General features: G+C 48.9%; 1 protein-coding gene across 2 annotated transcripts; it reads right to left on the bottom strand.

Annotated features, from left to right (window-relative positions):
• Positions 1 to 1061: 1061 nt before the first annotated feature.
• Positions 1062 to 26774, bottom strand: KIF7 (kinesin family member 7). Of its 2 annotated transcripts, none has more exons than XM_048481949.1 (19): positions 26514 to 26774; positions 25200 to 25578; positions 24006 to 24206; positions 22850 to 23258; positions 20513 to 21020; positions 16201 to 16341; positions 15167 to 15364; positions 14315 to 14493; positions 13550 to 13656; positions 11641 to 11799; positions 10659 to 10861; positions 10022 to 10219; positions 8962 to 9087; positions 7860 to 8036; positions 6290 to 6505; positions 5647 to 5853; positions 4271 to 4469; positions 3728 to 3862; positions 1062 to 1937 (listed from the first exon to the last, which is right to left on the bottom strand). In XM_048481949.1, the coding sequence occupies exons 2-19, from the start codon at positions 25513 to 25515 to the stop codon at positions 1585 to 1587; spliced, it is 4032 nt and encodes a 1343-aa protein (XP_048337906.1). In that variant the 5' UTR covers positions 25516 to 25578; positions 26514 to 26774; the 3' UTR covers positions 1062 to 1584. The 2 variants fall into 2 exon arrangements, with proteins under 2 accessions (XP_048337906.1, XP_048337907.1); XM_048481950.1 differs by having other exon boundaries at positions 16201 to 16338.
• Positions 26775 to 26826: the final 52 nt, after the last annotated feature.

Below are 26826 nucleotides of genomic sequence, written 5' to 3'. Positions count from 1 at the left end.
CTTGGTACCATCTTGCCAGGTTGTGTTTGCTTTCATGCTATCCTTTGAAACTGCTTTTGTTGCTCTGAGCCAGCATGGTGTAGTGGTTAAGAGCAGATGCATTCTAATCTGGAGAACTGGGTTTGATTCCCTGTTCTGCCGCCTGAGCTGTGCAGGCTTATCTGGGGAATTCAGATTGGCTTGTGCACTCCAACGCATGCCAGCTGGGTGACCTTGGGCTAATCACAGTTCTTCGAAGCTCTCTCAGCCCCACCCACCTCACAGGGTGTTTGTGGTGAGAGGGAGGGAAAGGAGTTCGTAAGCCCCTTTGAGTCTCCTTACAGGAGAGAAGGGGGATATAAATCCAACTCTTCTTCTTGCAATGTTGTATGGTTTGCATATGTTGGTTTGTGCTGGGCTGGTGGCGGATTCTTGCATTGTATGATGGCATGGATTTTCTGATTTTACATTCCTTGGGCTTGCCACAGCATTCCAATACAGGGTTGTTTGGAGGGATCTCTGGTTTAACATTGGCCTGGATTCTCGGGGTGTACATTTGTTGCATTAGGCTTGCCATATTGTCCTGTTCTTCTGCTGAGGTTCCCTGGTTCTGCATTGGTTCTTTGGGCTTGGTGTAGTGGTTGGAAGCGGTAAACCTAATCTGAAGACCTGGGTTTATTTCCCCACTCCTCTACATGAGCAGCGGACTCTTTTCTGGTAAACTGGACTTGTTTCCCCACTCATCCACATGAAGCCTGCTGGGTGACTTTGGGACAGTCACAGTTCTCTGAGAACTCTCTCAACCCCCCTCCTTCCCCCACAAGGTGTCTGTTGTGGGGTAGGGAGGGAAGGAGTTTATAAACCACCCTGAAACTCCTCACAGGACAGACAAGTGGGATACAAGGAGCAGCAGTGGTGTAGTGGTTAAGAGCAGGTGTACTCTAATCTGGATGAACTGGGTTCTATTCCCCGCTCTGCCGCCTGAGCTGTGGAGGCTTATCTGGGGAATTCAAATTGGCTTGTGCACTCCAACACATGCCAGCTGGCTGACCTTGGGCTAGTCACAGTTCTTCTGAGCTCTCTCAGCCCCACCCACCTCAGGGTGTTTGTTGTGAGGGGCAAAGGGAAAGGAGTTTGACAGCCCCTTTGAGTCTCCTGTAGGAGAGAAAGGGAGGATATAAATCCAACTCTTCTTCCTCTTGGTTCTGCCTGCCTCAAGATACTTTTGGCCACTGGTTGCCGTTGTGACTCTGACTGTTCTTTGCTCTGGTTAGAGAAGGAATGGTAACAATGGAGGCTGGCTGGAGGGGCGTTGCTCAGGGTCCCAGATCACTTGACATTTGGGGATTCTTTAATGGACAGGGCACCACCAGCACTGCTACAATTTTGGTGCCAAGTGCTCTACAAAAAACTGGGAAGGTTTCCCATGGGGAATAATGCAGCTGATGACTTAATAGCACTTAACGCGCTCAAATACTTTAGAAAAAATCTGGATCCAAATACCAAACTGGTATTTAGAACTGGGCTAATGGGCAATACTGATCTGGTGGGGGGTGGGATGCTTCCTTATGTCTGGAAAATATCAGTCTTTTGAGCTGAACATCTCTAGAGTGGATATTTCCTGACATCTATGATCGCTGGGCAAGACAGTCCAGGAAAACCATTCAGGGCCCCTCTGTACAATTCTTTGCGGGATTTCAGAACAGGAGCCAAGCTTAAGGGTGGGGACACTTCCTTGGCCTGGCCAGATCGGAGCAGGAAGTCGGTATCTTTCTGGTGAAGGTCTTCTGGCATTGGTATGTTGGCAGAGGACTGCGAAGAGCGCCTCCAGGTGGCTGGCAAAGGTGCATGCAATACATCCCTGTGCCTCTCCAGGGGTTCCAGCATGCCATTATTGCTGAGGTTATCTTGCACCCTAAATGAAACAGGTCTATCCCCGGCTGCGTTTCGTTCCATTCCTATAAGAGAAAAGAGGGAAATGTTCCATGGTATAAACCTTCTAACCTCTTACAAACAGGGGTGAATTCCCAATAAGAAGGGATGCCACAGATCTGAAAAAATCAGTCCCTGAGCATGTTTATGTGTGTGTATTAATTGCCATCAAGTTGCTTTCAACTCTGAATGAATGTTCTCCATTCCGTTATAAACAGCTTTGCTCAGGTCTTGCAAACTGAGGATTGGCTCCAATCAATTTCATGTTGGGCCTTCCACTTTTCCTAGCATGGAAAACAGGAAATCATTCGGACGCCAATTCCAACAGTCTCCGCAGATACCTCCGTTTTCCCTTCGTTTTGATCGAAATCTATTTCTAGCCTCCTTTGCTGCAGTTTATATTACCTAAAGAAAAGTTTCCCCTTCAGTCGTGTCCGACCCAGGGGTGCCACTGCGAGCAGTGATTTCATAGACAAGCCTCTTTTGTGGGGTAGTTTGCCATTGCTTTCCCCGGCTATTCTTTACCCACTAGCTATGAGCTCGGTACTCATTTACCGACCAAGAAATGGACGGATGGCTGAGTTGACCATGATGCAGCTGCCAAGATATCTGACCCACAGGGGGTTTGAACTCCTGACCGTGTGAGTGGCAGTACAAGCACTTATATTACCTACAAAGAAGCTAAACTGACATTCTGGATTGAAGCTGAAGCAGTCAGGGAGAAGTACTGGATCGTTGTCTGGCCAGTCCTCAGAACTCCTTCCTTTTGCCCTGTTCCCTCAGGTCAGTCACAAGGGGAGGGGAGGGGTGGGGGATCAAACCCGATCCTCCCAGAGTGCCACTCACGTGGAGGAGCAGGGAAACAAAGACTTTGCTAGTGTGTTGTGGGTTTCCTGGGCTGTATGCACAGGTGGGATCCAGCAGGTTCTCACAGGTTCTTGAGAGTAGGTTACTAATTATTTGTGTGTGCCGAGAAGGGGTTGCAAATTGGTGATTTTGCCACATGATTTTTGCCTTAGTTACGCCCCTCCTCTCAGCAGTAGCACGCAGAACTTGAAGCAGTCTAGCAGGAGGCGCACCAGTGTGCGTGGCAGCCTGTGCCTGTGTGCATTCGTTTCCCGCCCAAGGACCGGCGCAGTGGCTGCATCCTTGCCACAGCCCCGCCCAGCAATGCCCCGCCCCAGAATGCCCAGCCATGCCCCCGTCGTGCCCCGCCCAGCCCCACTGGCGCTACGCCACTGTTTGAATCCCACCACCATGGGAACCTGTTACTAAAATTTTTGGATCCCACCACTGGCTGCATGGCTGTTTTCCAGTAGCATTTTCTCCTGACGTTTCACCTGCATCTGTGGCTGGCATCTTCAGAGGATCTGATGATAGTAAGAAGGCCAGCATTTTTCATGAGTTTGCCCGTGACACCAGTGATGATGCCTGGGACACGGGATGATGAAGATGAGGCCTTCTCATCTTTCCAGACCTTGAACTCTAAAGTGGCCAAGGGCCCAGCAGTACAGGTACTGGAGAACCACAGTAGGCTGCGTAGGATCTGAGCGACCTCAGGCAGCTCTGGATGAAGTACAGAACAACTGCAAAGTTCTCAAGTCTATTAGTGAGGCCCAGGTGTCCAGACCTGGTATATATACTCCACTTGCTTTACTACCATCAGATCCTCTGCAGATGCCAGCCACAGATGCAGGTGAAACGTCAGGAGAAAATTCTGCTGGAATATGGCCACACATCCCGGAAAACCCACAATGCCCTAGTGATTCCGGCAGTGAAAGCCTTCGACAAAGACGTCGCTGCTTCCGCAACTAACCTCCCAGGTGGCTCATGCTCAGTTTCTGGTTCAGTTCTTGGTTCACCCACATGCTGTGGGCCAGCTCCTTCTCCAGGGCTTGGATCCTTCCTTGGAGCTGAAGTCTACTGGTTGCCTGCCTCTCTTCCATGTGCTCTGTGTAAAAAAGAAAAGGCAAAAATCGGCTAGGAGTCCAAAAGCCGAGCGATGAAGCCCTGTTTAGATACTTGAAGGGATGTCCTGTTGGTGAGGGAGCAAGCTTGTGTTCTGCTGCTCCAGAGACTGGGACCAGGAGTAATGGGTTCAAGGGGAAGAAAAAGAGATTCCACGTAAACATCAGGAAAAACTTCCTGACAGTCAGGGCTGTTCGACAGTGGAATGTACTACCTGGGAGTGGGATGGAGTCTCCTTATTTGGAGATTTTTCAACAGAGGCCGGATGGCCATCTGTTGGGAGTGCTTTGATTGTGTGTTCCTGCATTGCAGGGGGTTGGACTTGATGGCCCTTGGGGTCTCTTTCAACTTGATTCTATGAAGCCGACACCCTCTGAGAGCCTTCGTTTACCTTGGCTCTGCTGCAGCAGCAGCTGGATGTTCTGTTCGTGCTCCTTCTGCTGCAGAGTCAGCCGGCGGTCCATCTCCAAGCGCTGGCGCTCCAGGGCCACCTCCAGCCAGAGCACCAACTGCTGCTGCTCCTCCAGGTGCATCTCAAGCTCAGAAAAGGCAATGTGTTGCTTGTGCTGATCCTCTCGGAGGGTCACCACCTGGCCAGAACAATGTCAAACTTGATGAACGCGTTAAAAGTTAAGTTTTAAAAACCCAACAGACAACAAGCAAGACAGATGATATTGTTTTAGTATATGTGCTGCCGAAGCAAGCACAATGATGATATTGTTTGACAGCACAGTTGAGTAAAAGCCACTATGAGGCTTTTGTTTTGTGATTGTTACCAAATAGTCTAATCTCCAGTGCCCTTCATTTAAACTTCTTAAACAAAGAGGGAGAAGAGGTTAGATTTATATCCCACCTTCCCCTCCTGTAAGGAGAGTTCTTTTCCCTTCTTCTCCCCAGAACAGACACATTGTGAGGCAGGTGGGGCTGAGTGTGTTCCCAGAGAACTGTGACTAGCCCAAGGTCACCCAGCAGGAATGTAGGAGTGCGGAAACACATCTGGTTCACCAGATAAGCCTCTGCCACTCAGGTGGAGGAGTGGGGAATCAAACCCGGTTCTCCAGATTAGAATCTACCTGCTCTTAACCACTACACCACACTGGAACATATCTATCGCTCTGTGCATCAGTTTGGAATACCAAGTTCCTCAGATCAAATACTTTACTAGAGTATGGAATCTGGGATAGGCTAATAAACTTGAATATTATTATTGTGGGAAAGTCGCGTCGTGTCTGTTCTTAAGATTGATTCAAAGTATAGTTTGGAAAATATACTGCCTGAGTTAGACATATGTTTTATCCCGAATTTTAATAGGCCTAGATCAGGGTAGGGAACCTGCGGCTCAAGAGCCACATGTGGCTCTTCTGCCCTTGCACTGTGGCTCCACGAGCCGAGCCGCCGGCCCCATCCTTGCCCGCCCTGCAGGCAGCAGGGCAGGCACATCCATGCGCTTCTCAGAATGAGCAGAGTAAAAGGTTAAAAAAACCCCTATATATATATATATATAGTGTTATCTTTATTTTAAATGTCAAAAATTATTTGCGGCTCCAAGTGTTTTCTTTTCCCGTGGAAAATGGGTCCAAATGGCTCTTTGAGTGTTAAAGGTTCCCTACCCCTAGCCTAGATTGACACGAGCTCTAATAGGCAGGAGCTCACGCCCTGCTCACATATATATGTTGGGGGTCCTTTTGGTAAAACTAAAATGCACCTAGAAAAATAATTTAGGATAGATTCCAAATTGGGACACAACAGTTCGTTCCAACCCCATACCTTATCAAAGTACTTGCAAAGCAGCGCCCGGGTCTCCGAGGACGAGAGGTAGCTGAGTTTGGCCATCAGGTTCATCTCACACTGGGACAGAAGGCTGGCGGAGGATCGCAGGACCCGCTGCCGGCAAGTGATCGACTCGTTTTTGTACTCGATCGCGGCGTCCAGAGCCTCGATAGCTTCATCCAGCTGGAAAAGAATCCGCTCCTCCTAAAAGCAGACACGAAAGAGAGAAGAAGAGTTGGATTTATATCCCCCCTTTCTTTCCTGTAAGGAGACTCCAAGGGGCTTACAAGCTCCTTCCCCACCCCAAAAAACAAACACCTTGTGAGGTGGGTGGGGCTGAGAGCGCCAAAGAACTATGACTAGCCCAAGGTCACCCAGTTGGCATGTGTTGGAGTGCACAAGCTAATCTGGTTCACCAGATAAGCTTCCACAGCTCAAGTGGCAGAGTGGGGAATCAAATCCGGTTTTCCAGATTAGAGTGCACCTGCTCTCAACCACTACACCACACTGGCTCTCAAATGGTGTTCTAGCAGGCGCTTATTTCTGCTTCGATAAAGTGATTTGCAGTCCCTTTTGCAGAACGGAGGCCGGGTTGAGATTTGCCCAAAGCCGCCCAGCAAAGTCTCCGTAGCCAATTCACCTCGGGGGACAGCAAGGTGCCCTGCCGGAGCTTCTTGTCTATCTCCAGCCTTTGTTTGAGCAACTGGTCCTTCTCTTGACGCAGGTTGTTAATTTCTTGCCGGATCTGCTGCTGGTCTTTGCCGCTGCTGTGGCAAAGCTGCCCGTTCTTCTGCATCAGTTCCTTTTCCAGGTACTCCAGACGGCTGGACACCCGCATGATGTCATCATTCAGCGCCTGAAGCAGGGAGAGAAGGAATCGGCCCATACAAAATTAATCAGCTTCTACCCCAAGCCTCTACGCATTCACTGACCCTTATGTAGAAGAAGATGATATTTACAGTCTTAGACCAAACGTTTAAAATACAATTTAAACAGTCGAAGTTTTAAAATCCATATTAAATGACTAGTATAAAATATAGTTAAAGCATCGATCTTGCTGTATTTCAACAGCAGAATACAACTGAGATAGCAAAAGCTTGAGATGGCAATTGTCACAGCCTATTTTAACAAAATCACAAGACCCCTTAATTCTTTTTTTCAAAATTCCTCATTTTACAAAGATTTAAACAAAATCTAGCAACTGACAATGTAGTATTAAGATCTATCCCCATTAACAACTATCTTAATTTATTCTTGTAATTACTACCAGCAAGTCCCTCCAATGTTGGGCCCAAAATATCTTTGTGAGGCTTATCAAGCGAAGGACACCTAAGGACATAAGTTCCATGGTATCAATCTCTTTTTATGAACAGTCACATAGCCTTTCTTCCAAAGGGATTTTCTTCCATCTTCCCTCATATTATGTTTGTGTTTCAGAGGAGATGATTCCCAGTTGACCCTACTTAATTCCAAGCAGAAGCAAATATGGTAGCTTCTTTGCATTGGATTTTGGCATGGAATAAACAGCTCCAATTTGTTCTTTCTTTTTGAATTACAGGCTAAAAAGTTAGAGTAGATATAGTACAGAAACTCAGTTCCCCAGATTAAGGTTCGCTGTTCTTAAGCCCTACATCATGCTGGCTCTCTTAAAAAGATTTCTAGCCTCAGTAAAATAGTTTCATTCGAAAGTCACATAATACAGAGTATTTACACTATCTGCGCTATAACTTACACTATCAGAGGAGGTTATCTTAAGATATCTCCCTTGCAAGACTCTAGATGGTAAGGCATTTTGGTGTGCCAACATGTAGAACAAGAGTTTGATTTATATCCCCCCCTTTCTCTCCTGTAATGAGACTCAAAGGGGCTTACAAACTCCTTTCTCTCCCCCCCCCTCACAACAAACACCCTGTGAGGTAAGTGGGGCAGAGGGAACTCCGAAGAACTGTGACAAGCCCAAGGTCACCCAGCTGGCATGTGTTGGAGTGCACAAGCTAATCTAGTTCACCAGATAAGCCTCCACAGCTCAAATGGCAGAGTGGGGAATCAAATCAGGTTCTCTAGATTAGACTGCACCTGCTCTTAACCACTACACCATGCTGGCATGCCTTTACCAATAGACTACCCTTCAGTTCTGCAGATAACATTTGTTGAAAAGATGAAATGATTATACTTCAGACGCAGAAAACAAAATAGCTGGCCGACCCCACCTGGCTCGAGCGAAGCCTCTTATTTTCCAGACCGCTCTTCTCCTGAAGGAGAGCTTCCTTTTTCACCACGATAGCTTCGCGTTTTGTCAGCTCATCTTCCAACTCCTCCAAGGCCCGGCGCTGCTCGAGGACTTTCTCGATCTCTGAATCCAACCACTTTTTCTGCTCCTCAATTTTCTGAGGGGACAGCCAGAGAAGCCTTGTTAGATGGATTCTTTTTACAAGGGAAAAGCAGTGGCGTACCACCACAATGCGGTACCTGGTCCCCGACAGTCTCCCCACCCCCCACCCAACTCCCCCTGCCGCCGCCGTATTACCAAAGAGAAAACAAAGAACCCTTTTCCTTTGGTCCATCCAAGCAGTGCTGGCTGGTAACCCACTGGTCTGGTGGATCTTGTTCCTAACGTTTCGCCTGCATCTGTGGCTGGCATCTTCAGAGGGGTATCACAGTGGGAAGTCTTACACACTGTGTCCAGTGAGAAGGGAATGTATATCGTCCATATCCCAAGGGGAACCAATCAGTAAGTGTATGTGCCAGAATGTGCCAGCCACATTCCCTTCTCACTGGACACAGTGTGTAACAGACTTCTCTCTGTGATACACCTCTGAAGATGCCAGCCACAGATGCAGGTGAAACGTTAGAAACAAGATCCACCAGGCCACGGCCACACAGCCCGGAAAACCCACCACAATCAATGCACTTTTAATTCACTATTACAATTGTTTGCAAGTGGATTTTGCTATTCCGCACAGCTGCAAAGTGAACTGAAAGTGCATTATTCTGCAAGTGCGGAAGGGGCCTAAAAAACAGCTGTCGCTGGGGTCTAAACCCAAAGTGGGCATGGGAATTTGGTGTCTTGAAGACGTGCTAAATGAATTAGAAAAATGACCAGTGAAGAGTGAGAATAATAAGGAAAAATATCTATATAGCTGAGAGAGGAGAGGGGAGTATTAAATCCAGCATGCATCTGTGGGCCCAGCATTTGACTTCCTAAGCAGAACAGTCTTGGCTACTTTGGTTTTAGAGATTTTAGAGAAGAATATGAATTGATCTAATAGTTGCTTGATGTCGCACAGCAAGAAAGCCACCGCTGTTCTTTACCTGCTGCTGCTCCAGACTGATAACTGAGCCGTTGCTCCCACTCCGGCGCTTCCTCTGGAAGGCAGCGATCTCCTCTGTTTTGAGGCGCAGGATCTTCTGGTGCTGTTCGTGTTTCAGCTCCAGTTCCTGGGAGAAGGAAGGGGAGGGACACTATCAGACCAAAAGGAACACACAGCAGAGAGTTTAATCTATGGGCCAGCGTAGTATAGTGGTTAAGAGCAGGGGGATTCTACCCTGGAGAAAAGGGTTTGATTCCCCACTCCTCCACCTGAGTGACAGAGGCTTATCTGGTGAACCAGATGTGTTTCCACACTCCTGCATTCCTGCTGGGTGACCTTGGGCTAGTCATGGTTCTCTCAGAACTCTCTCAGCCCCACCGACCTCACAAGGTGTCTGTTGTGGGGAGAGGAAGGGAAAGGAGCTTGTAGGCCACCTTGAGTCTCCTTACAGGATAGAAAGGTGGGGTATAAATCCAAACTCTTATTCTTCTTCTTTCTCAAATGACCATACTAACATCTTTATCTGAGACAGAATATAGCTCCAATCCTTTCCCCACCCATAGTAACTGGCTTCTTTCTTTCTTTCTTTCTTTCTTTCTTTCTTTCTTTCTTTCTTTCTTTCTTTCTTTCTTTCTTTCTTTCTTTCTTTCTTTCTTTCTTTCTTTCTTTCTTTCTTATTTGACTTCTATACCGCCCACCCCTGGAGGGCTCTGGGTGGTGTACAACAACTGATATAATCTAAAATAACAAGAGCACATTCAATAAATACATACAATATAATAAAATTAGGGCTCTAAATTTCACATTAAAACCATTTAAAACAGCGCACAAAACACCACGTCAGCAATCTAAAAGTCCCTCTGAGGAGGGAACGGAAAGGCCCAAGATGTAAGGCTGCAGCTTTACAGCTTGCTGCATTATAAAATGTTAAATATTTTAAGGCACGGAAAACTGTTTTTTTAAAAGGCTGACCTGCCGCTTGAGATGGACAGTTCCCCCTGCCCAGCCTTAGGGCCCGTCCCATTGCATCTCACTGGCACTCTCTGACCAGCTGCGTTTACCTTGACCCGATGCTGCCCTCGGTGCATCTCCGTTTCTAAGCGCCGCTTCTGTTCCACCTCCTCCCGCAGCCGCCTCTGGAGCTGCCCCTGCTGCTGCCGCATCAGCTGCACGTGCCTCTCCAGCTCCTGCACCCGCGTCTCACTTCGAGTGGAGAGAGACGCCAGCCTCTCAGTTGCCTGCTTCTTCTCCTGCAGCACCTGCTCCCGGAAGACACAGGAAGTTGCCTTGGACTCAATCGGATCCTCAGTTTCCCAAAGTCAGTATTGCGTCCTTTCCTTTGCTTTGGGAGGGTGCAGCAGTGGCGCAGTGGTTAAGAGCAGGTGCACTCTAATCTGGAGGAACCGGGTTTGATTTCCCGCCCTGCCACTTCAGCTGTGGAGGCTTCTCTGGTAAACCAGATTAGCTAGTGCACTCCAACACATGCCAGCTGGGTGACCTCACAGGGTGTTTGTTGTGGGGGGGAGGGAGGGAAAGGAGCTTGTAAGCCCCTTTGAGTCTCCTTACAGGGGAGAACTGGGGGGATATAAATCCAAACACTTCTTCTTCAACATGTGATTTTGCATTGTTACTTTTATGCAAACATTCAGGACATTTTAATTCATAACCTGACCATCTCGACACATTCTCTGAGCTCACCTTGGCCTTACTCTGAGCTGCCGCCACTTTGCTGCGGTATTCTTGCAGCTTCCGTTTCTCCCCAGCATCTCGGGGCTCTTTGCCTTCCAGTTCCTGCAGCTGCCTCTGGCTGTCGCCCAGCTCCACCCGCACCTGCTCCGCCTCCTGCTCCAACTCGCAGATCTTCTGGCAATACTGCTTATTCATGGTCTGTGCGTGCCGGCCTGCAACGGGCGAGAGAGCTCTGAATTTGCCACTGGAGGACCAGGCTGGCTTCTGACTCTCAGGAGAACCAGGCGACAACGGAAGCTGAAGCGCTTGGATTCCAAGGAAGCATCAGAGAAAATTACAAGTCGGGAAAGAGGTTTGTATGCTAGATAATGGGGAACAACGAACCATAGAGTTGGAAGAGACCACAAGGGCCATCCAGTCCAACCCCCTGCCATGCAGGAACACACAATCAAAGCACTCCCGACAGATGACTATCCAGCCTCTGTTTAAAAACCTCCAAAGAAGGAGACTCCACCACTCTCCGAGGCAGTGAATTCCACTGTCAAACAGCCTTGACAGTCAGAAAGTTCTTCCTAATGTTTAGGTGGAATCTCTTTTGCTGCACCTGGAATCTATTGCTCCGTGTCCTAATCTCTGAGGCAGCAGAAAACAAGCTTGCTCCCTCTTCGACATGGCATCCCTTCAGATATTTAAACATAGCTATCATGTCCCCCCTTAACCTTCGCTTCTCCAGACTAAACATCCCCAGCTCCCTAAGCCTCTCTTTCATAGGGCAAGGATTCCATACCTTTTACCAGGAAATGACATAGGAGGAAGGAGTAACAGAAGCATCACTTGAGAGTCCCAAAACCACCTTAAGCCAAGCTAGAAAACCAGCAGAATATTGGTCCTGGCTCTCAGCCACAAGGGCACATTTGGATTGAGCTCTCGGGATTTGGAATTTTGCGTGTTACAGAGACCCGGCACAGGTAAGAGTTGGTCAGCCTTTCACCTGTCTTGATAAGTTCCGTGATCAAGTCTTCTTTCATGCGGATGTTGATGGCCAGCTCACGGATTTTCTGCTGAGCCTGTACCAGCCGCCACTCCGAACCTTTCCCCGAACAGCCTTCTCCGACGTTGACCGGCTCTGGTTTCCTGCCGTCCACTGCGACTGCAAAAAATGGAAATTCACATGTGCAAGATTCCCGTCTCAGCTGGGAAAGGAACAGAAAGCTCTCAATGAATACATGTGAAATTTAGATGTAGATGCAGGCATACTACTAGACTTGGGTTCAGCAGGCAATGAAAAGTCAGATCTTAAATACAGAAACATGCTTTACAATGCCAGAATGCACAAGTTTGGCTGCGTTCAGCCACAGTGTGTGCCAGCCACAATCCTTATGGTGAAGCTCTCCCTGAAAAAATTGGGGCACTAAGGGAAGAAGAAGAAGAGGAGGAGGAGGAGGAGGAGGAGTTTGGATTTATATCCCCCTTTCTCCCCTGCAGGAGACTCAAAGGGGCTTACAATCTCCTTGCCCTTCCTCCCTCACAACAAACACCCTGTGAGGTAGGTGGGGCTGAGAGAGCTCCGAGAAGCTGTGACTAGCCCAAGGTCACCCAGCTGGCGTGTGTGGGAGTGTACAGGCTAATCTGAATTCCCCAGATAAGCCTCCACAGCTCAGGCGGAAGAGCTGGGAATCAAACCCGGTTCCTCCAGATTAGATACACGAGCTCTTAACCTCCTATACCACTGCTTCATGCTTTCTCTTATGGACGCAACAGCAAGCCTTGGATAGGAAAAGAACAGTTGGTTTTTACACCCTGCTTTTCTCTGCCTTTAAGGCGTCTCAGAGCAGCTTACAAACTCCTTTCCCTTCCTCTCCCCACAACAGACACCTTGTGAGGTAGGCAGGGCTGAGAGAGTTCTGAGAGAACTGTAGCCCAAGGTCACCCAGCAGGCTTCATGTGGAAGGATTGTGGATCGAATCCAGTTCTCCAGATCAGAGTCCACCATTCTTAAACACAACACCATGCTGGGATCTGCCATTGTCTGCCTCTACATGGGCTGAGAAGGTTCTGAAAGAACTGTGACTGGACCAAGGTCACCCAGCAAGCTTCAGGTGAAGGAGTGGGGGATCAAACCTGGTTCTCCAGATTAGAGTCCACAACTCTTAACCACCACACCATGCTGAGCTTCAGTGGGAGCCAAAGAGAGAAGATGGTATTTTTGGAACTGCAGGAAAGATATCTCACGGGCTCCTTGTCATTTGGAGCCAACTCCAAAGTTCTGGTCTCCAGCACCACTCCCCAACTCTGAAATGTCTGACTCAGGTAAGCTATGTGTAGGGTAGTGGCAGCAGAGGCAGCTTACTCAGGTAAGCTATGTGTAGGGTAGCAGCAGCAGAGGCAGCTGAGGAACACGTTCCCTCCCGCAGCTCCATGTCAAAGAAGAAGAATTTGGATTTATACCCCACCTTTCTCTCCTGTAAGGAAACTCAAGGTGGCTTACAAGCTCCTTTCCCTTCCTCTCCCCACAACAAATACCTAGGGAGGTAGGCTGAGAGAGTTCGGAGAGGACCGTGACTAGCCCAAGGTCACCCAGCAGGAATGTAGGAGTGCAGAAACACATCTGGTTCACCAGATAAGCCTCTGCCACTCACGTGAAGGAATGGGGAATCAAACCCGGTTCTCCAGATTAGAATCCACTTGCTCTTAACTACTACACCGCGCTGGCTCTTAGCAGATGTGTCAAGTCTTATCTGCTCTTGCTTTTCCATCCAACTTCTAGTTTTGGTCAGCTTGTGTACTATTTCACGCTATAAACCAAGAGCCCTGACCGTTGTTTTCATTCTGCAGAATTCTTAGAAATACCAAATGGGAGCTCTTCCCCTGATTCTCCTGGTTAAATTGAAAGAGTCTACCTTTGGATATTTCTGGAGGTTCCTCCTGCATCAACACTGGGTTGCTTTTGTTCCGTTCTCTGCCTCCGTTGCTTGAAATCTTCTCTCTGATCCAGTGGATTCCATTTCTAAAATGGCACAAAAGGATCAACTTTAAGACAGGGATTACACATGATTCCAGAGGACGGATGAAAGAAGGGGGGGGGGAGGAATGATTCCTTTAAGTTTACTTAGAGATCGTTTATCTTGTTTGGCTAGGTCTTAAACAACGCAATCTTTTGCCTCTCATTGAAGTTGCAAACTGTGTTTGTGTTTACATAATGGAAATTAGATTTTACAAGGCCACCTCCTAAACCTGCCAGATAGGTCTTAATTACCAAGAGTGATCAGGTGGGGGTCATCTCCCTCTTCCCGGACTAGAAGAGAAGATGCTATAAAAGAACTCTGACAAGCGGCTAGATATTTTCAATTCAGACTTTCTACAGGAATTCATTCAAGTCATGCCTTGAATTGTATTGCCTTTGATTCTTGAAACTGTTTAGAGCTGAGAGAGAGCTATTTGTATTGTTTCTTTTTCTTTCCTTTTAATAAAATTTTTAAAAACTCAGCTGTTTGAGAGTATCTGGATGAAGAACTCTGGTCTTGGTACATTACAGGAAAAAGGGCCCTGACTTAGGACAAACCCTCTTATCCTTCACATCTCAGCCCAAAGAAACCTTCAGATGCTAGGGAGTGAATATGTGCCCTTTGCAATGCAAGCCAGGCAAACTAGCATGCTCGTTTCACCTGCGCCGGTAAAGGGGCTGCGTCTGCTCACGCTCTCCTTCCTCCTCCTCTTCTTCAGCCTCTGGGGCTGCCTCCTCTGGAGTCTGGTCAAGTTCCTGCCTCCATATTTCATCATCAGATTCCAAGTCTTGAGGGCAACTTTGATGGCCCGTTCCACTGTAATCTGGGGGACTGCAGAGCTGTATACAGAGGAAAAGAGAATGGAGACGCTTAGTGGCGAAGGTGCATTTTGCCTCAGCTTAGAGATTACTCATCCTCTCAAAGGGAACATTCCTTAGGTTTGGACCTCCCAAGAATGTCAGTTCTTCCTTCTTTATTAAATCCTCTTTGCCCAGGATCAGAGGCACCATGATTATTAGTCTGTTTACTAGCCCTTTACTAGACACACCCCAGAGCAAGCCCAGTCAAGGAACTTATTCACTAACCAACCAGAACCTTCGCACTAGGAAATGCAATGGTTGCAAACGACCTCCTCTTTTGTGCAAAAACCTATGAAACCGATGAGCTCCAAATTACTCCTCAATGCAATGCAAACTGCAGTGTGCCATCGTGTTTGCAACTGCGCCTTAAGAATAGAAACTCCAAATTACTCCTCAATGCAATGCAAACTGCAGTGTGCCATCGTGTTTGCAACTGCGCCTTAAGAATAGAAACTTTCTAGGCTCAGTTTATTCAAAGTTTTATGGATGGTCTCTGACTGCAGTAACTCTCTTCTGCAGCTTCTTTTGTGCCTGAATTTATTTAAACGATGGAGCAGGGAGAAAAGTCAAGGCCGGTCCCCGAAAATGACTCTGACAAAGCAATAAAACGCATACAGCGTCGGCACAGGTTGCCACAGAAAGCCCCACAAACCTTGTTGTGGTCGGGAAGGCCAAGCTTGGGCCAGGGGGGAGGCTGGGCAGCACCCATGGGTGCTGTGTGAGGTCTCTGGCCAAGTTGAACCAGGTAGAGACTTTGCAGCAGTTCGGGCACTCCTGAGTTCGGCCTTTCCACCTGCAGGCATTTGTGTAGTTCACAGATGAGATCTTGTTGCTCCTGTAACTTGTCGCTCTGCAAGGAGAGAGACAGATGCTGTTTACACTGGTTGAAACGGAAATTTCTCCCAAACCGACCGGTCTGTTCAACATTTCAGGAGACTTTTATCTCCCGGATTGAGAATGGTGAGGAATAAATCAGGTTATTGTGGTTTTTCCCAACATTTTGTTGTGAAGATGGCTTATACTCAGGCTGAGGCACTGCTGAAGCAAAGAATAGCAGAAGTAGAAAGTCAACATGATTTGACTAGAGTAAAAAATGTTCTACTTGACATGAGCCCCATGAGCTTGATAATTCCGAGTACAGGACAGCATTTACATTGTTAAGATGCAATGCACTCCCTTCTGCTAACCTAGGTATAGGTAGGATAGTATCCAAGTTGGGCAGATTATCAAACAGATGTGGATGAATAAAGATCAGTGGGAACTGAGGAGGTAACACTGACTGATATTAGCTGGGAAGATATTCAGTGGGCATTGCAAGTGCCCATGGTGTGAATATGAGACACAGTTGCATAAGAGAGAAAGAGCATTTTGTCCAAATAGAAGAAGAAGAAGAGTTTGGATTTATACCCTGCCTTTCTCTCCTGTAAGGAGACTCAAGGCAGCTTGCAAGCTTCTTTCCCTTCCTCTCCCCACAACAGATGCCTGGTGAGGTAGGTGGGGCTGAGAGCGTTCCAAAGAACTGTGATTAGCCCAAGGTCACCCTGCAGGAATGTAGGAGTGCAGAAACACATCTGGTTGACTAGATAAGAGCTTCCTACTTGTGTGGAGGAGTGGGGAATCAAACCTGGTTCTCCAGATTCAACTGTTCTTAACTAGTACACCACACTGGCTGCTAGCCAATGATACCTGCTGTTTGTACTGCTCCATGGCATCCTCGAGGGCGGCGAGGAAATCTCGGTTCTCTTCTTCTAACCGTTCCATTTGTCTCTCCAGCCTCGCCAGAGAGTCCTCTCTGACTGTTTCAGATCCCTTTGGATGGCCTTCCTGCTGAAGAGAAAACAGAAAATGGGTTGTGCTCCCACACCGCCTTCGGAACACCCTTGCTGCCTTTCCGCAGAGGGAAAAGATGAGGCACAGCATCTGCAACCATGGATACGGCACAGCCAGATGGACCAAACAGGGGTCTTGCATTTCCACCAATTCCCCTTCCTGCTTCAAATTTTCTCCGTGTCATTCCTCTGGTCCCCTAAACGCAGCATTTTGTGGAGCTCACAGTGTCAGGCATGGCTCCTGCCCTCCCTGGTCCCACACCGGTCAAGGCCCAGGCAGCACCTGGGCCTCCTTTACATGTACCTTACTAAGAGCATAAGAACAAGCCTGCTGGATCAGACCAGAGTCCATCTAATCCAGCTATCTGCTACTCGCAGTGGCCCACTTGGGAGCTTACATGCAGGAGGTGAAAGCAATGGCCTTCTGCTGCTGCTGCTTCCCCAAAACTAGGTCTTAGGTTTAATGCTAATAATCGAGCCCAGCGGCTCAGGCTGATGTGTGGGGGTGGGGTGAGGGGGGACTCTGTGTGTGCCCACAGAGAGGCCTCTGAGTGCCACTTCTGGCACCCGTGCCATAGGTTCGCCACCACTGCTGTAGGAAGATGGGTGAGAGTGTTTGAGCAGGAAACTGAAAGGAATAAATATGTTTGCAGAAAGCCAGACTCCTAGATCTGGCTTCTTGCAGTTGGAGTCTCTGCTGACAACCCAATAAAGACTATTAATTTTATATCTAAAGTCCATTTTATTGAACGGTGTACCAGGACCTAACACAAGGGAGCAGAAGAAAAGTTCAATTCATCCACTGGAACATTTTAGCTGGATCTAACCCCATATCTTATGCCAATGGCTCCCTTTCAGCGTGGTGTAGTGGTTAAGAGCAGGTGCACTCTAATCTGGAGAACCAGGTTTGATTCCCCACTCTGCCACTTGAGCTGTGGAGGCTTATCTGGGGAACTAGATTAGCTTGTGCACTCCAACACATGCCAGCTGGGCGACCTTGGGCTAGTCACAGCTCTTTGGAGCTCTCTCAGCCCCACTTATTTCACAGGGTGTCCGTTGAGAGAGTGGGAAGGGAAAAGGGTTTGCAAGCCCCTTTGAGCCTCCTTACAGGAGAGAAACAGGGGGGTTAAATCCAACCCTTCCATCTTTTTCTAGCATTTCCAGTCTCGGTGGTGAAAAGAACTGGTAAATTTCAGCAGACGCACAGCAGCCCTGCAGGGTTTTCAAGGCAAGAGACATTCCGAGGTGGTTTGCTTTCCTCTGTGTAGCAACCCTGGTATTCCTGGGTGGTCTCCCGTCCAATTACTAACTAGGGCTGACCCCGCTTAGCTTCCTAGATCAAAGGAGATCAGGTTAGCCAGGGCCATCCAGGTGAAGATCAGTCAGTCCAGATAAGACCTCGCCTCACTTTGCGATGCGTTCCTTGATCTCTGGACCGTCGCGGCCTCAGAAACTTTAGGAAAAGTGCAATTAGCGCTTGCAGAAACACCCTGGCGCTCTGCCGTCACAATGAATGCGCTCTGTTGTGGGGAGAAATTACTGCAGCTAACGGGCTCTTCAATCTCGCAGGGGACAAAGACCAATGGTGAGAAGACAATGGCCAACACATTCCAATTAGACCCATGATGCGTGTTTAGCTAAATGGTGTAGACAATCTGGGCTTTATTGCGCACAGCCGCCTGCCACAGACAGGGGAACGTTCCTCATCACTTGCTCTCTTCAAACCAGCAGAACGAGCCCACCCTGAATTTCAGGACGGGCTTCAGGGAGTCCCTCTGGGGGGCTGCAATGGCTACCTCAAGTTGGGGCAACAATGGTGTTCACGCAGGACACTGTCTACATGGGAAGAGAAATGTGGGGGGCTTCAGCTTCACGCTCTCTTTAACAAGGCTCAGTTCATTCCCAGGTCATCTTGTCAATCAATTCAGGCACCACACTGAACTTCTCCACACAGACTCTTTGATTTCTTTTCTCTTTCCATCTACTCTTGCCCTGGGGAAACACCAGCATCTGGAAGTAAACAACCACCGTGCCTGTTTGGTCACTTTTGAAAATGAAGAATGATGCACTTTCAAGAGAGCCAGCGTTGTGTGGTGATTAAGAGCAGATGGATTCTAATCTGGAGAACCGGGTTTGATTCCCCACTCCTCCACCTTAGTGGTGGAGGCTTGACTGGTGAACAAGATGTGTTTCTGAACTCCTATATTCCTGTTGGGTGACCTTGGGCTAGTCACAGTTTTTTCCCTACTCTCTCAGCCCCCCCACCTCCCAAGGTGTCTGTTGTGGGGAGAGGAAGGGAAAGGAGTTTGGAACCCACCTTGAGTCTCCTTACAGGAGAGAAAAGTGGGGTATAAAGCCAAACTCCTCCTCCTCCTCTTCTTCTTCTGAACTTCATGGCTCATTGGACCACGGTGAATTTGAACTCAAATCTCCTCTGTCCTCATCTAACATAACTCTGGGAGAGTTTCTTCCTCATGAAGCCTGCTGGGTGGTCCTGGGCCAGTCACAGTTCTTTCATGTGGAGGCAGGCAATGGCAACCACCTCCAAATGTCCCTTCTTTTCTTCAATCCACTTTGCAGCTGCATTTTTACTGTGCGGAATAGCAAAAACCACATGCAAACAATCGTGAAAGTGGCTTGAAAGTGCATTATTCTGCACGTGCGGAAGTGCCCTCTGTTTTTCTGTTGAGGACAAACTCTACTTCACGGCAGACTTTCTGACTGTAGTCTGCCAGTCCACCACAATTGGAGGTTGGACCATTCAGATGTATGCCACTGTGTGTGTGTAAAGTGCTGTCAAGTCGCAGAGGACTTACAGCCGTGATAGTGAACCTTTGGCATTCCAGATGTTATGGACTATAATTCCCATCAGCCCCTGCCAGCAAATTGGCCATGCTGGCAGGGGCTGATGGGAATTGTAGTCCATAACATCTGGAGTGCCAAAGGTTTGCCACCACTGACTTACAGCAACCCAGTAGCGTTTTCAAGAGACTAACAGAGGTGGTTTGCCATCATCTTCCTTTGCACAGTGACCCCAGTATTCCTTGGTTGGTTTCCCATCCAAATACTAACCAGGACTGACCCTGCTTAGCTTCTGAGATCTGATAAGATCAGGCTAACCCCGGCCATCCAGGTCAGGGCAGACACTGAACTACTGAACCACAATTCATCTTCTTTAACAAGGGCTTGGGGCAATGTTGGAACTCAAGCAATGCCTCTGTTTACCAGAGATAAGAATATTCCCATTAGCTAACCTGATGAGCTATGGAACCAGTAGGGGGGAGTATGGAGTCAAGAATCCCTATGCTTGCCAGGAAATCCCGTCTTTCTTTCAACTCCTTTAATCATATAAGAAGAAGAAGAGTTTGGATTTATACCCCACCTTCCTCTCCTTTAAGGAAATTCAAGGCGGCTTACAAGCTGCTTTCCCTTCCTCTCCCCACAACAGACACCTTCTGAGGTGGAGGGGGGGGGGGGCTGAGAGAGTTCAGAGAGAACTGTGACTAGCCCAAGGTCACCCAGCAGGAATGTAGGTGTGTGGAAACACATCTAGTTCACCAGATAAGCCTCGGCCACTCAGGTGGAGGAGTGGGGAATCAAATCCGATTCTCCAGATTAGAATCCATCTGCTCTTAATCACTACACGACGCTGGCTCTCTTGAAAGTGCATCATTCTTCATTTTCAAAAGTGCCCAAACAGGCACGGTGGTTGTTCACTTCCAGATGCTGGTAAAAACGCTGGTAAAAACGCATCAGAGAATCTCAGATGTTACCGCAAGTTCGGATCGCGCAGAGTTTGGAGGGGGCGGGCTCGGGTCGTTGGCCCTCCTAGCGCCTCCGAACCAGCTCAGCTCGGGCCAAGCCGAACCGCCAAGCCGTGCAGCTGGGTGGCAGGACTAGCAGTCAGGGGCACACATGCACCTGGCCGACCCACCTACTGCGCTGGTCTCCCCTGGATGCTGCCTCTGCCTGCTGTCGCTTGCCTGCCCCCCGCATCTCGCGCCATTTCGCCAGTAAGGGGGGGCACCTAAGTTCAGTCGGCAGGGAGGGGGGAAGCCACAAGCCATTAGGGGAGGAGGACGGGGGAGCTCCACCACCTTCCACTGCCTATGGGGAGGCATCAGGTTTTGCCCAGGGCTCCAGTTTGCCTTGTTACGCCCCTGTTGTACCTGGTGGTTCCGGTCATCTGCTGAAGTGCTCTCAATTCCACTGTCTAAGCCGGAGGCCGAGCTCAGCCCGCTCCTCTCGCTCTCCACAACGCACAGCCACTCCTTCACACGCAGGATCTGATCCACAGTCAGGTTGCCTTCTTCCTGCAACTCCGTCATGAGCCGGTAGGCAGCATCGGTGCACGTCCTGTAGTGGGAGCACTCCGCCAGCAAGCGGGTGGTGCGGTCCTGCGAGGGGCGCTTGGGGGCCAGGTCAGAGCGGTTGATGATACGGGTCTCTGCGCGGTGACGCTGCTCCGTCGCCCTCTGCAGGCTCTTGATCTGCAGCCGCAGCTCCGCCACTGGCTCAGCTTCCTTGCGGCAGTTCACCACTGCCCTGTTCTTGATGTTCTGAGCACGGCTGGCGTAGTTCAACGTCGTCAAGCTCTCGTCGAAGTCAGAGGAGGAAGGGCTGACGCAAGCAATCATCACAGTCTGAGCGTTCCCACCGAGGGAGTCTTTCAGGATCCTAAAGGAGTGAGCAGAATAAAAATAAGGATGCCATTCCGCTGCTGGGACTCAGACTGAATGGACAAAAACATGAATCCCAACATGTGGAGGTGCAAAGTACCATTAGCAATCATCTTAGCCACATTTAATATCACCCAAAAAAGGGAAATTGGCATGGTATAGTCCTATCTCAAAATGGAATAGCCCTATCTCAGAATGGGAGACCACCAAGGAAGGCTGTGCAAAAGAAGGCAGTGGCAAACCACCTCTGCTTCCCAACTGCACTGGAATCCCCTTGCTGGGATCAACATATGTCATGTGTGACTTGATGGCACTTATGGACATAATATCAACCATGGAATACTGCAAATCATTTCTGAAACTAGTTTCAAACCAGCGAGGTCCACCAGCTCACTAATGAAACCTATTTTATCATGAGAGCTCTACGGGGGTCACATTGGCAGAACAAAACACCAATGAATGAGTCAGTTGTCTTTCTCACAATTCCATGCTAGGGCTTATGGCTATTAAAGCCTCCGCGCTCACGGCAGTAAGAGCCAAGCTCCTCTCATTCCGTGGAGGGTGTTTTCTATCTCCAGGAGCTCAACCCACCTAGCAACAAAAAACAGATGGTTCATTTCCACTGAGTGGGCAAGGATTTCGCTGGAGGCAACACGTTTGAACGATGAATCCGACCGATCTGTTTTTACATCCTGGCAACGGCAAATTTCCACAAAGGACTGAGAACCCTGAGCAATCCAAAGGTTCTTTGAGGTTTTTTCCCAGCATAACATCAACAGGGATAACAAGCTGCTAAATCTAAATCAGAAACTTGTGTGTATTTGAGTGAGTGAGTGTGTGTGTGCATGCTTATGGGGTTTTCGAGGCAAGAGATGTTTGGAAGTGGATGGCCATTGCCTGCCTCCATGCCACAACGCTGGTGTTCCTGGGCGTCTCCCATCCAAATGCTTTCCAAGGCTGACCCTGCTTAGCTTCTGAGATCTGATGAGATCGTGGTAGCGTGGAGCTCTCCAGGCCAGGGCAAGAGAGATAACAAGCTGGTAAATCCAAATCACAAACTGGTAAATCTAAATCAGAAACTTCTTCTTCTTCAAGCAGAGCATCCTAGAACAAAGATAGTCCAGGAAATGGTGGAGGAATTCACAAATCTCTTGTCATATTTATCCTGAACAGGGTATAGCTTCTGAGATCTGATGAGATCGGGGTAGCCTGGAGCTAACTGTTGCCAAAGCAACAGAGATAACAAGCTGGTGAATCCATATCAGAAATTTAGAAATAATTAAGGAGGGCCATCAAGGCTTAAAGCAACTGCTCACCAAAATGTACAGAAGTGTGACTTTGTGCAGACAGGAGAAGTCACAAAGCCAGTGTATTGTCGAAGGCTTTCACAGCCGGATTTAACTGGTTCTGGTGGGTTTTCCGAGCTGTGTGGCCGTGGTCTGGTAGATCTTGTTCCTAATGTTTCGCCTGCATCTGTGGCTGGCATCTTCAGGGGTGTATCACAGAGGGAAGTCTGTTACACACTGAAGATGCCAGTCACAGATGCAGGTGAAACGTTAGGAACAAGATCTACCAGACCATGGCCACACAGCCTGGAAAACCCACCAGAACAGTGGTTCTCAACCTGGGGGTCGGGACCCCTTTGGGGGTCAAACAACCCTTTCACAGGGGTCGCCTAAGACTCTCTGCATCAGTGTTCTCCATCTGTAAAATGGATAACTGTTAGGGTTGGGGGTCACCACAACATGAGGAACTGTATTAAAGGGTCACGGCATTAGGAAGGTTGAGAACCACCGCACCAGAACCACATAGCCAGGGTCGACCTACCTGGTGATTTTGGAATCCCGGTAAGGAATGTGACTGCCTTTCCGGCGGGGGTCCCCCAAGGCACTGATGACGTTGCCCAGCGCCAGCAAACTGCTGTTGATCTGGATGCTCTCCTTGAGCCTCTCCCCGGTGCTGCCCGTCTTCACCACCCGCTCCGAGCCGGCCAAGTCGACAAAGTGGAACTTGGAGGTCAGGACTTGGCCAGGGACTGGAACCAAGGCCTTGTCTTGAAGGGTGAGGCGCCCAGTGCTCCGGCGCTGCTCCATTGTCACGGTGAAGATGGTGTGCGAGCGGCTGGATGTTTTGTTGATGTGGGTGGTACCGGTGTGCTTGGCCGTGTTGCCCATTTCCAGCAGACTCACAACCTCATCCAAGCCCTCCACTTCAATCTCCTTGACCCCATACAACACTGCAAGGAGAGAGGAACACCAAGGATTAAAAAGGATGATGAAGACGAAGAGTCTGGATTTATACCCCACCTTTCTCTCTGGCAAGGAGACCCAGGGTGGCTCACAAACTCCTTTCCCTTCCATTCCGCAGGGGTCACTGAGAGCCAGAATGATGTACTGGTTAAGAGCAGGTGCGCTCTAATCTGGAAAACCAGGTTTGATTCTCTGCTCTGTCACTTGAGCTGTGGAGGCTTATCTGGCGAACCAGATTAGCTTGTGCACTCCAATACATGCCAACAGAGAGACTTTGGGCTAGTCACAGTTCTTTGGAGCTCTCTCAGCCCCACTTACCTCACAGGGTGTTTGTTGTCGGGGAAGGGGAAGGGAAAAGAGATTGTAAGCCCCTTTGAGTCTCCTTACAGGAGAGAAGGGGAGGTATAAATCCAAACTCTTTTTCTTCTTCTTCCTCTCCCCACAACAGACATCTTGTGAGGTTGAGCAGAGTTCTGAGAGAACCGTGACAAGCCCAAAACCACCCAGCAGAATAGTAGGAGTGAAAAAACAAATCTAATCCACTAGATCAGAGTCTGCCACTCATGTGGAGGAGTGGGGAATCGAACCCAGTTCTCCAGATGACAGTCTACTGCTCTTAACCACTACACCACGCTGGGGTATGACAGTTTTGCAACTGAAACCAACAGTCCTAAAACAAGTTCTAAAAGGGACTATCAGGAAAACAAGAGGAACAGCAACTTATCCACACGTACCAATGTTGCCTTTGTCGTCTTCTCGTATCTGAATGTCTCTGCTCGCCGTCTCCACTTGCAGGAGGTCCCAGAATTCCTCCTTATACACTTCCAGGTAAGAAATACGGACGGTGTAGTCCAATAAATCATTCTCGTCCATGAGTCTGAAGGCTTCAGCCATGGCTCGGGGGATGACGCCCTGCTCATCTTCATTGATGGAGGCTGGCCAAGAGAAACATCAACACAGTTGGGAGGATGGGGGTATCACTGGCAGTAACAAGCGTAAGAAGAGGAAGAAGAAGAGTTGGATCTATATCCCCCCCTTTCTCTCCTGTAAGGAGACTCAAAGGGGCTTACAAACTCCTTTCCCTTCCCCCCTCACAACAAACACCCTGTAAGTGGGGCTGAGAGAGCTCTGTGACTAGCCCAAGGTCACCCAGCAGGCATGTGTTGGAGTGCACAAGCTAATCTGATTCACCAGATAAGCCTCCACAGCTCAAGCAGCACAGCAGGGAATCAAACCCAGTTCCTCCAGATTAGAGCACACCCGCTCTTAACCACTAAACCACGCTGGATCTCAGGAGGAAACGATCCTGTTGCCAGCAAAAATGTCAAGATGGGAGAGCTAATTTACACAACTGGTCCAAATGGCAACTTTGCTGCAATGGGAAATAATGACCCGATCCCGTGTACATACAGAGACGATGGTACCACATAAGGCAGACCTGGTCATCTCTATCACAGTGCTACTATATGTCTCCTTCTGCACATGCAGAATAATGCACTTTCACAACTGTTTGCAAGTGGAGTTTGCTATTCTGCACAGTAAAAACCAGCTTCAAAGTGCACTGAAGGTGGATTGAAAGTATTGCATTATTACACAGGAACCTCTCCAGCCTTTTATGTTGCTGCTAATGCAGACTGACATTGCTGTAAGAGCAGCAACAACAACAAAAGTGATTAAAATTTATGGAACATTTTTAAAAGTTCACTTTCTGAACATGGGTAGTAAATGCTGCCTGAAGACAACCCTAAACAGTTGGAGCAAGCAACAGGTTGGCATGAAGACTCTTCAAAGCAAAAAAAATTTTCTTGTTTGGGTTCCAAACCAGCCAAGATTTACATACCAAGTTTCTAAATGCTAGCATTCACATTTAATGGACAAGGAAAAGGGAGAGCTCAGAAATTAACGCAGTAGAGGACAACAGAACTTACAGACAGTAACTTCTCCGATGGTGTAGGTCTTGCCAGACCCTGTCTGGCCATAAGCAAAAACAGTCGCATTGAAACCTTGGAAGAAGGCCTCCACCAGCGGCTGGACACAAATGGCATATACGGACTCCTGGCTGGCGGATTCGGTTAAGACAGTATCAAAGTGGAAATGGCGATTGTGCCCTAGGGTTACTTCCTTTGTCTCCGGGTCTCCTCGCAGGCAAGTCTGGTGGCCACGCAACTGTTCCTTAGGCAGCAGGGGTCGAATGCGAACAGCCACCTGGACGGGGATCTCCTTGGATTCAGCCTTCCGGCCCATGGTCAGTCGCAAGTGAAGAGTCAGACGTGTAAGCCAAGCAGGGGTGCCATAGTTCCACCGGCTCTGCCACGAGAAGGTAAAATTAGAGCAGACACCCCTACATAAGGAATATTGGCAACTTGGTTCCAGAAGTACAGTGGTCAAAGCAGGGCACCTGCAGAGCAAGAAACCCCACAAAGCACAGAATCCACTACTGTCAGGATTCTCAGAGAGTTCCACTATCACAAACACCAGGCTGCCTGTAGGAAGCAAACACGACTTACAGAAGAAACAAAAGTTGGGTGTGTAATTGTGCAATGTATGGAATGTGCAATGTATGGAAGCATGTAACTGACATGCTGGTGCAGTGTGTGGAAGCATGTAACTGACACACTTTGCAATGGAGGAGCAGGGAGAGGGTAGCATAGGAACACTTTAAACACAACTGTGGGTTAAATGCGGAATATGCCTCTTTTGGCTGAGCTTTTCCCTGTAACTTTTTTTTCAGGCGGACCTTTCCTTGTAGCTTTTAGCTGCACACCAAGAAACGTCCCCCCCGTTTCTTTCCAAAGATGATACCTGCATAAGACTCTAACCTCGCGCCAACACACAAAAGCTTATATCAAGGGTGACACTTTTGTCAATCTGTAAAAGTGCCCCAAGACCCAAGGGGGTTTTTTTGCAACTGATCCGAGGTGATGGAACAGTAAATACAGTTGCTAACTGGAAATCATAGTTTTTGCAGTCAGTCAAGACTTGCCATGCTCCAGTTTAATATGCTATATAATATGCAATATATGCAATATATGCAAAGCTATATAATATGCAATATATTGTGCCATATTATAAGCACGAACTCTTCTGCTACGAAATTTGGTGGCGAACCTTTGGCACTCCAGATGGTATGGACTACAATTCCCATCAGCCCCTGCCAGCATGGCCAATTGGCCATGCTGGCAGGGGCTGATGGGAATTGTAGTCCATACCATCTGGAGTGCCAATCCTGCTTATTTCCCTACCTGGAGGTTGGCGACTCCTTCCGACTCTCCCGCGCCCTTTCCGGGAGAAAGCCGCTCCCCGGGGCCAGGCGGGCGCCTTCTGCACGCGCTCAGAGGCACGCCGGCCGGGCCAACGACGCGGAGGGTACCGCCGGGACGGGCCTCAGCGCCTCCATGGCTAGGCCCAAGCCGGGGGCTCGGGTGGAGGAGGGGCCCGGGCCAGCGCGGCGCAATGGCGTCAGACCGCGCCCCTCCCCTCCAGCCGGGCCGGGGCCGTCCCAGGGGGCGGAGGGGAAGGAGGGCGAGCGGGGCGGACCATTGGGGGGGGGGGGGC

This window comes from Sphaerodactylus townsendi, linkage group LG17, assembly GCF_021028975.2.
Source record: "Sphaerodactylus townsendi isolate TG3544 linkage group LG17, MPM_Stown_v2.3, whole genome shotgun sequence".
Classification (NCBI taxonomy): Eukaryota; Metazoa; Chordata; class Lepidosauria; order Squamata; family Sphaerodactylidae; genus Sphaerodactylus; species Sphaerodactylus townsendi.
Note: the sequence above shows the minus strand (reverse complement) of the source record. Positions and strands in the feature narration are given on the sequence as shown.